At 47.5% G+C, this 10,042-nt stretch overlaps 1 protein-coding gene across 1 annotated transcript; it reads left to right on the top strand.

Moving 5' to 3' along the window:
- Nucleotides 1-5,515: 5,515 nt before the first annotated feature.
- Nucleotides 5,516-8,881, top strand: chst1 (carbohydrate (keratan sulfate Gal-6) sulfotransferase 1). The gene is made up of 2 exons (XM_064952954.1): nucleotides 5,516-5,955; nucleotides 7,098-8,881. The coding sequence occupies exon 2, from the start codon at nucleotides 7,131-7,133 to the stop codon at nucleotides 8,421-8,423; it is 1,293 nt and encodes a 430-aa protein (XP_064809026.1). The 5' UTR covers nucleotides 5,516-5,955; nucleotides 7,098-7,130; the 3' UTR covers nucleotides 8,424-8,881.
- Nucleotides 8,882-10,042: the final 1,161 nt, after the last annotated feature.

Genomic DNA, 10,042 nt, shown 5'->3' with positions numbered 1-10,042 from the left:
CTGGCCGTCCAAGTCTCCAACCTCACAAGACGGGTTCACCAACTCCACCTCGATCCACCGCCCACTTCCAGGGTTTCCGAGTCTCCGGAGCCCAGGATCAACAACCCGCCGTGTTACTCTGGGGAGCCCACTGAGTGCCGCTCATTCCTCACTCAGTGTGATGTGGTGTTCTCTCTCCAGCCCAACACTTACTCCAGGAGCGCAGCCCGCATCGCCTACGTCATTTCTCTCCTTACCGGACGGGCGCGTGAGTGGGGCACGGCAGTCTGGGAGGCGAGGGCTGAGTGTATTAACCAGTATCAGGACTTTAAGGAGGAGATGATACGGGTTTTTGACCGTTCTGTTTTTGGCGAGGAGGCTTCCAGGGCCCTGTCTTCCCTATGTCAGGGGAATAGATCCATAACGGATTATTCTATTGAGTTTCGCACTCTCGCTGCCTCTAGTGACTGGAACGAGCCGGCTTTGCTCGCTCGTTTTCTGGAGGGTCTCCACGTCGAGGTTAAGGATGAGATCCTCTCCCGGGAGGTTCCTTCCAGTCTGGACTCCTTAATAGCTCTCGCTATTCGCATAGAGCGACGGTTTGATCTTCGTCGCCGAGCTCGTGGAAAGGAGCACACGTTCTCCGTTGCTCCCCTCTCCACATCACTGCCACCTGCCGCATCACTGCCACCCTCCCCCGCCGGCTCGGATGCTGAGCCTATGCAGCTGGGGGTATTCGCATCTCGGCCAAGGAGAGGGAACGGAGAATCACCAATCGCCTCTGTCTCTACTGCGGCTCCGCTGGTCATTTTGTCACCTCATGTCCAGTAAAGGGCCAGAGCTCATCAGTAAGAGGAGGGCTACTGGTGAGCGCAACTACTCAGGCCTCTCCTTCTGGATCACGCACTACCTTTCCGGTCCATCTCCGCTGGCCCGGTTCATCTGCTTCCTGCAGTGCCTTGATAGACTCTGGGGCGGAGGGCTGTTTTATGGACGAGACCTGGGCTCGGGAACATGACATTCCTCTCAGACAGTTAGGGAGCCCAGGGCCTTGTTCGCTTTAGATGGTAGTTCTCTCCCCAAGATTCAGCGTGAGACGCTGCCTTTAACCCTCACTGTCTCTGGTAATCATAGCGAAACCATTTCTTTTTTAATTTTTCGTTCACCTTTTACACCTGTTGTTTTGGGTCATCCCTGGCTAGTGCGCCATAACCCTTCTATTAATTGGTCTAGTAATACTATCCTATCCTGGAATGTTTCTTGTCATGTAACCTGTTTAATGTCTGCTATCCCTCCTGTTTCCTCTGTCTCTTCTTCACAGGAGGAGCCTGGCGATTTGACAGGGGTGCCGGAGGAGTATCACGATCTGCGCACGGTGTTCAGTCGTTCCAAGGCCACTTCTCTCCCTCCACACCGGTCGTATGACTGTAGTATTGATCTCCTTCCGGGAACTACTCCCCCGGGGTAGATTATACTCTCTGTCGGCTCCCGAACGTAAGGCTCTCGAGGATTATTTGTCGGTTTCGCTCGACGCCGGTACCATAGTCTCCTCCTCCTCCCCCGCCGGCGCGGGGTTCTTTTTTGTTCAGAAGAAGGACGGGTCCCTGCGCCCATGCGTGGATTATCGAGGGCTGAATGACATAACAGTTAAGAATCGTTATCCGCTTCCTCTTATGTCTTCAGCCTTCGAGATCCTGCAGGGAGCCAGGTTTTTCACCAAATTGGACCTTCGTAACGCCTACCATCTCGTGCGCATCAGGGAGGGGGACGAGTGGAAGACGGCGTTTAACACTCCGTTAGGGCACTTTGAATACCGGGTTCTTCCTTTCGGCCTCGTTAACGCTCCAGCTGTCTTTCAGGCACTAGTTAACGACGTCCTGAGAGACATGCTGAACATTTTTGTTTTCGTTTACATGGATGATATCCTGATTTTTTCACCGTCTCTCTCGATTCATGTTCAGCACGTGCGACGCGTCCTCCAGCGCCTTTTGGAGAACTGTCTTTATGTGAAGGCTGAGAAGTGCACTTTTCATGCCGCCTCTGTCCCTTTTCTCGGTTCCGTTATTTCCGCTGAGGGCATTAAGATGGATCCCGCTAAGGTCCAGGCTGTCATTGATTGGCCCGTTCCTAAGTCACGCGTCGAGCTGCAGCGCTTTCTGGGCTTCGCTAATTTCTACCGTCGTTTCATCCGTAATTTCGGTCAGGTGGCAGCTCCTCTCACAGCCCTTACTTCTGTTAAGACGTGCTTTAAGTGGTCCGTTTCCGCCCAGGGAGCTTTTGATCTTCTTAAAAATCGTTTTACATCCGCACCTATTCTTGTTACACCTGACATCTCTAGACAGTTTGTTGTTGAGGTTGACGCGTCAGAGGTGGGCGTGGGAGCCATTCTTTCTCAGCGCTCTCTCTCTGACGGCAAGGTCCATCCTTGCGCGTTTTTCTCTCATCGCTTATCGCCGTCAGAACGTAACTATGATGTTGGTAATCGCGAACTGCTCGCCATCCGCTTAGCCCTAGGCGAATGGCGACAGTGGTTGGAGGGGGCGACCGTTCCTTTTGTCGTTTGGACTGACCATAGGAACCTTGAGTACATCCGTTCAGCCAAACGACTTAATGCGCGTCAGGCTCGTTGGGCTCTGTTTTTCGCTCGTTTCGAGTTTGTTATTTCTTATCGTCCGGGCTCAAAAAACACCAAACCTGATGCTTTATCTCGTCTCTTCAGTTCTTCTGAGGTCTCCACCGACCCCGATGGGATTCTCCCTGAGGGGCGTGTTGTCGGGTTGACTGTCTGGGGAATTGAGAGGCAGGTAAAGCAAGCACTCGCTCACACTCCGTCGCCGCGAGCTTGCCCTAGGAACCTTCTGTTCGTTCCCGTTCCTACTCGTCCGGCCGTTCTTCAGTGGGCCCACTCTGCCAAGTTAGCCGGCCACCCCGGCCTTCGGGGTACGCTCGCTTCCATTCGCCAGCGTTTCTGGTGGCCCACTCGGGAACGTGACGCGCGTCGATTTGTCGCCGCTTGTTCGGTCTGCGCGCAGACTAAATCTGGGAACTCTCCTCCTGCCGGCCGTCTCAGACCGCTTCCCATTCCCTCTCGACCGTGGTCTCACATCGCTTTAGATTTTATCACCGGACTGCCTTCATCAGCGGGGAAGACAGTTATTCTTACGGTTGTCGATAGATTCTCTAAGGCGGCTCATTTCATTCCTCTCGATAAGCTCCCTTCTGCTAAGGAGACGGCTCAGATCATTATCGAGAATGTTTTCCGAATTCATGGCCTTCCGTCTGACGTCGTTTCCGACAGAGGCCCGCAGTTCACGTCTCAATTTTGGAGGGAGTTTTGCCGTTTGATTGGGGCTTCCGTCAGTCTCTCGTCCGGCTTTCATCCCCAGTCTAACGGTCAAGCCGAACGGGCCAATCAGACTGTTGGTCGCATTTTACGCAGTCTTTCTTTTCGTAACCCTGCGTCTTGGTCAGAACAGCTCCCCTGGGCAGAGTACGCCCACAACTCGCTTCCCTCGTCTGCTACCGGTCTATCCCCTTTTCAGTGTAGCCTCGGGTACCAGCCTCCGCTGTTCTCATCTCAGCTCGCCGAGTCCTGCGTCCCCTCCGCTCAGGCTTTTGTCCAGCGTTGCGAGCGCACCTGGAAGGGGGTCAGGTCGGCACTTTGCCGTAATAGGGCGCAGACTGTGAGGGCCGCTAATAGCGTAGGACCAAGAGTCCTAGATATTGTTGCGGTCAGAGAGTATGGCTCTCCACTCAGAACCTTCCCCTTAAGACAGCTTCTCGCAAGTTGGCCCCGCGGTTCATTGGTCCGTTCCGTATTTCCCAGGTCATTAATCCTGTCGCAGTGCGACTTCTTCTCCCGCGCTATCTTCGTCGCGTTCACCCGGTCTTCCATGTCTCCTGTGTTAAGCCCGTTCTTCGCGCCCCCGCTCGTCCCCCCCCATCCTTGTCGAGGGCGCACCCATCTACAGGGTTCGTAAGATTTTGGACATGCGCCCTCGGGGCCGTGGTCATCAGTACCTAGTGGATTGGGAGGGGTACGGTCCTGAGGAGAGGAGTTGGGTTCCCTCTCGGGACGTGCTGGACCGTTCGCTGATCGATGATTTCCTCCGTTGCCGCCAGGTTTCCTCCTCGAGTGCGCCAGGAGGCGCTCGGTGAGTGGGGGGGTACTGTCATGTCTTGTTATGTCTGTTCCTGTCCTTTCTCTTCATTCTCTCTCTCTGCTGGTCTTTTTAGGTTACCTTCTCTGTCTCTCATCCCTCAGCTGTTCTACATTTCTCCTAACTAGCTCATTCTCTCTTTCCCCACCTGTTCTCTCTTCCCCCTCTGATTAGGTCTCTATTTCTTTCTCTGTTCCTGCTACTTTCAGTGTCTGATTCTTGTTTGTGTTTTTTGATGCCAGAAGCAAGCTGTCGTCTCGTTTGCTTCCACCTTGTCCTGTCCTGTCGGAGTCTGCATGGCAGGTGCAACCTGCATTATACTACGTTCTTTTGTTCCATTGACTACGTTGGAAGAGGATTTATGCCATTCCTGTTTTTTATTAAAGAACTCTGTTTTCTGTTAAAACCGCGTTTGGGTCTTCACTCAAGTTCATAACAAAAAGGGTCTGAATACTTAAGTAAATGTGATATTTCCATGTTTGTTTTTTTAAAAACAAATTTGCTAAAATGTATAAAAGCCTGTTTTTGCTTTGTTATTATGGGGCATTGTGTGTAGATCGACGAGGGGGAAAAAACGATTTTATCAATTTTAGAATAAGGCTGTAATGTAACAAAATGTTGAAAAAAATCTCAATACTTTCTGAATGCACTGTATACCTTGAGATTGTCATTCAGTTGCCACTAAAGCAAAGGCCGTTGTTTGCTATCAGAGCAGTATGCTACATAATCAGATGTTCATATTTTTTTAAGACACAAGGGGAACTAGAAGAACAGAATATTCATTAATATCCAGCTGACTTAGATCCAGATCCAGCTGATTCAGATGGAACCAGGATTCTTCTTCTGTCCCTTTCATACTGCTGCGTCATCCCCAGAATCCCCAGTGTGACAATGGACATTGAACATGTAATATTCAGTCCCTGCTATATAAGATGTCATCAACTTTCTTTCTCTCTGTCTCTCTCGTACAGGCTCTCTCTCACGCATTCTCTCTCTCTTTTATGCTAGACCTAATCGATGCCTTGCATATGCCCTGTCTTCATACTGATTGTACATCTCAGTATTTAACAAATATATTAGAACACAGTTTCAAATAGCCAAGTATTTTATAGGAAATTATTTAAATCTAACTTTAAATACTTAAAAGTATTTGAAAATAGTACTCAAATGCATATAAAATAAGTATTTTAAATACAAATATGTATGCATTTGAAGCAAGATCTGCTGACCTCCAACTCCTCCATGTGTATGTGTCTAAATCATAATTTAGGCTGTATTCTGTTTTTTAAAATAGTATTATTATTATTCCTGACCAAGTCGTGTGCTTTGCCAGGGGCTGTGGGTAGGAGGGGAGATGTAGGGGAGGTTTGGGGTAGTCCAGAACGGGCTCTGGTTGGCACACCTCACACAAAGCCACACCACCAAGCCATAGCCTAGGCTACAACACGCACATTAGTCAAGGCAATCTGGAATATACGGTGGCGGGCTTTGCGAAGGCTGCGGTTGCAGCATCCATCTCGAATCTATTTTACCCTGTTGGAGTTCAATTGTCTTATTCTGCCTGGCGCTTCGACTAATTTCTCTTCTCTTGATATTTTCCTTATTTAACACTGACTGATTGTGACTCTTCTATCTGCGAGAACAGTTTCTCTCGATGTGCTACTCAGATGTACGGGGGAAGAAGACAGGGAAGCTGCCCTTCAAGAATGTTTAGTCCTAAAATACCAGATTTTTGTGACGACATTTGAAACCGTTGCATTGCTTTTCTATGGTGTTTTTCACGAGCACCTGCCTTTGCCCACTATGAATTTATGAGGTAAGAAAGTAGCTTATTGGATGCTTTGAGGTTGATCTCTTTTATATCTGTTTAAACTGTGTTTTGTGTGTAGGCTCTTAAGAATAACATGGCCGTTATTTGGTTATTTAAAAACATAAAAAGTATTATTGAGGCCATGCCTAGACGTCTAGCCCATTTGTGTAGGCTAATCATCTTTGAATGAAAGCGTATTCTGTTGCACTGCGGTAAATCACATCTCGGCGCTGTCGTCAATTGTTCGCTGTCACATCTATCCTGTGACTTGGCGTTGCGCGAGAAATTACTTTTCCACAGGTGCCGCCAGGCTTTTATCACAGTGTATTTGCATTAGACCGTATGATATCACTGAATTCCTACACCTATATACTAGGCATATAGCTTTTAATTCTATGGAAAAATAAAACACTAAACATTTACAGAGTAAAAATAAACGTTTATTTTGGACACATTTAGACTTATGGGTTGTGTGCCACCAGTATTGACCAACAACTACTTAGCTACGTTTTATTGGTAATTTAGATCAATTCATATTTAAGCTAAAAACCATCGTTCTTATCTGTGGATTATAGGGATTAGAGATAGTAGTCGACTATAGAAGAGCTTACAGTATAAATAGCACATGATTGTATTAGGCCTACTGCCGTTCGAGATCTGAAGATGGCGAAGTTCGTTCAGGTGGAATCTACATCAAATATGACCATTATGTAAATTAGAATCTACATTGTGGAATCTTAGACCCTAGGCATCCGAGAGTCTTTGAAGTTAGTTGTAAGCTGTCTGAATGCATAAACTGTCATTTGGGGTTGCCTGCTGCTTAAAGGACAGAAAGGCTATGGAACAGAACAACAATACATCCAACTTGGGTTTGATTTATGTATTTGACAGTATTATATGAAGGTAACTCCTTTATTACAGTTCTACAAAACAACAATTAGAATTCGTTTTGTAAGGTCACCACAGTAACTGTCTAGGAAGAACATCTATGGGATTCAAAACGCTAACTTTTTTATTTTGTAGTGAAACTGTATATAATGTAAGCTGTTTTGCTGCTCCTTTCTGTCTATGTGTGGGTATTCTATACAGCACGAATAATCGTTCTAAAAGTATTATCCTATTATTTATTTGTATTTTTGCTCCAACAGGATCTGAACAGACTGTATCATCTATCTCAATGAATGAATTCAGCCATGCAATGTTCCTGGAAGGCTGTGATTCTGCTAGCCTTACTGTCCATAGCGATCCAGTACACAGCTATCAGGACGTTCACAGCCAAGCCATTCCAGATGTGTCCAGTGACAGCCTCAAACCCTCTGAACTGCGGCATGCTGTGGCAGGATGCGGCGGACTCGTCCTTTGACCAGCGGATCTGTGACGACTTCCTTTACTTCACCTCCAACGTCTCCAGAAAAACCCACGTTCTCATCCTGGCCACGACCCGCAGCGGCAGCTCCTTCGTGGGTCAGCTGTTCAACCAGCACCAGGATGTGTTTTATCTGTTTGAGCCGCTCTACCACGTCCAGACCACCTTGCTCCCCCGCCTGTCCCACAGCAGGACGGCAGGCGACACCAGGGTGATGCTGGGGGCCAGCAGAGACCTGCTCCGGAGCCTCTACAACTGTGACCTTTACTTCCTGGAGAGCTACATCAAACCCCAGCCGGCCAATCACAGCACAGACAAGCTGTTCCGGAGGGGAGCAAGTAAGGCTCTGTGCTCCCTGCCCGTCTGCGACGCCTTTAGTCCTGGAGAGTTGAACATTGATGAAGGAGAGTGCGTCAGGAGGTGTGGCGGTCTCAACATGACGCTGGCGTCGGACACCTGCCGTGAGAGGCGCCATGTGGCCATCAAGACGGTGAGGATACCGGAGGTGAGTGACCTCAGGGCTCTGGTGGAGGACCCTAGGCTCAACCTCAAGGTGATCCAGCTGGTCAGGGACCCCCGAGGGATCCTGGCCTCCCGCATCGAGACCTTCAGGGACACCTATAGACTCTGGAGGATCTGGAGGGCCACTGGGAGGAGGCCCTACAACCTGGACCTCACCCAGCTCACCATGGTCTGTGAGGACTTCCTGGGTTCTGTGACAACGGGCCTTAGCAGGCCCCCCTGGCTCAAAGGGAGGTACATGTTGGTCAGGTATGAGGACCTGGCCAGGAACCCTCTCCAGAAGACCAAGGAGATCTATGAATACCTGGGTCTGATCATGGACAAGAACGTAGGCGACTGGATCCAGAACAACACCAGGGGAAGCAACGATCTGTCCGCCAAGCATAAATACGGCACTGTTCGGGACTCAGCTGCCAATGCGGAAAGCTGGAGGCTCAAATTGTCTTATGACATGGTTGATTACACACAGACTGTGTGTCAGCAAGTTCTACAGGAGCTTGGTTATAAGACTGTCAGTTCCCCTGAGGAGCTGAAAAATCTGTCTCTGACTCTCATTGAGGACAAAACTTTTTTACCTTTTTTGTAGCAAAGCAAGGTCTATCATGACAACTATTTTTGATATATTTATATTGTTGCCTTAATTTCTTCTCAGATTTGCACTAAACCTCAGAAACCTTGAAGACTCCTGTGGTAAGATTCAAGTCAAGACATTCAGAAGAGCACAAAAAACACAATGTAGGAATGAACTTTGGGGATATCAGTATCAATGTTTTAGCGATATCGAAGAGACAGTAAGTAATGTTAGCTTAATTGACATGAACAAACTTACAGTAAAGCACCATCCTACTTAAGATCCCTGAATGCTGGCTGTTGCATTGACAAAAGCGAATGTTGATATTTGTACATCAAGGAAACTGGACCTACCTTACAACATTGTTAGGGAATGTACCTAATCATACCTTACTGATAAATGCTGATGTGTGTGTGTGTAGGCATATGATAACAACCATGCAATAAAAATGTGAATGTTGAGGTCAACCTTAATTGTGTTGTTTACATTTTATTGAGGGTTTAGAGTAAGAATCAGGGAGTGGCCCTTTAATCATGTTATTATAGTTTAACTGAGGGTTGTCAACACACAATCACCAAAGATCACCAAAGTGCAGGACACCAGTGATTTGACAATGGATGCATCCCAAATGGCATCCTATTCCCTATATAGTACATTACTATTGACCAAGGAATTCCTAGTCGATGGTAAAACATTTCTGTAAAAGACCCAATAAAAAAGCCTTGTGTTCCCATTTTTTTTTATTTGTCTCAGGCTGTTGGCGGTAGGTGCACCTGATTCAGCAGCCCTGAGCACTGGGTAGGCAAACTGTTGCCATTGTTAACCATTTCATGTGTCTGAAGGAACAAACTCTGCCTTTCTGGCGGGCCCGGAGAGCAAATCAAGTACACTATAGGCCTACCGCTGGCCAATCGGATGACTCAGATTACCGTGTCTGCAGTAACAAAGCAAGCATAAAAGAAAGCTACAGCAAAGTTGTAGCTGTGAGATTTCAAAACATTTGTAACAATGACTAGAGAGAGACTGTCAATGAACACAGCAAAGAGCTGCTGTTTTGATGAGTGAGTTCAGGTTTATGTTCTTACTCAGCACTGTCAACACTTTGTATTCAACACTTTGATAAGCCATAAAATGAGCATTCTTCCTATTTCCACCCAGTGCTTACAACAAGCACTGCGGCAGTAATGAATGAGTAGGAACGTGTATCGATAGGCTTGTGTTGTTATTATTCTTGAGTCTTTTTTAATATCAAGGAATATTTCACTTTCTCTGTTCATAGGAGTAACAACATGAATTTGTGCATGAGGCAGAAATAATGCTGTGCGTCTCGGGTTTTAGCCATCAGCTGGAAGATGGTGTCCCCTTTTTGGTCAGTGTCAGTGGTGGAAAGGGGGAGTGGAGGGATGTTGAGAAGCGGACCCTCCGTCTGCTGCTCTCGCCCTCTGCTAAGACTGACCATCAGATGCAGGCACCATCAGCCCAGTAAAATACAAATAAAAAGAAAATTATAGCTCACTCAGCTGTGGCTCACAAGTAATACACCAACGGATCTATTACGGGTGTGATCATATAAACATAATATAATTTAAATATAATTTAAAAAATGTCCTGAACAACAATGCATTGGCAGGGCA

This window comes from Oncorhynchus masou, chromosome 31 (assembly GCF_036934945.1).
Source record: "Oncorhynchus masou masou isolate Uvic2021 chromosome 31, UVic_Omas_1.1, whole genome shotgun sequence".
Lineage (NCBI taxonomy): Eukaryota > Metazoa > Chordata > Actinopteri > Salmoniformes > Salmonidae > Oncorhynchus > Oncorhynchus masou.
The sequence above is the reverse complement of the archived record's forward strand: the minus strand, read 5'-3'. Positions and strand labels throughout refer to the sequence as shown.

Excerpts from the sequence above, each read along its gene's own strand:
- chst1 (XM_064952954.1), top strand. The coding sequence starts at position 7,131 with ATGAATTCAGCCATGCAATGTTCCTGGAAGGCTGTGATTCTGCTAGCC.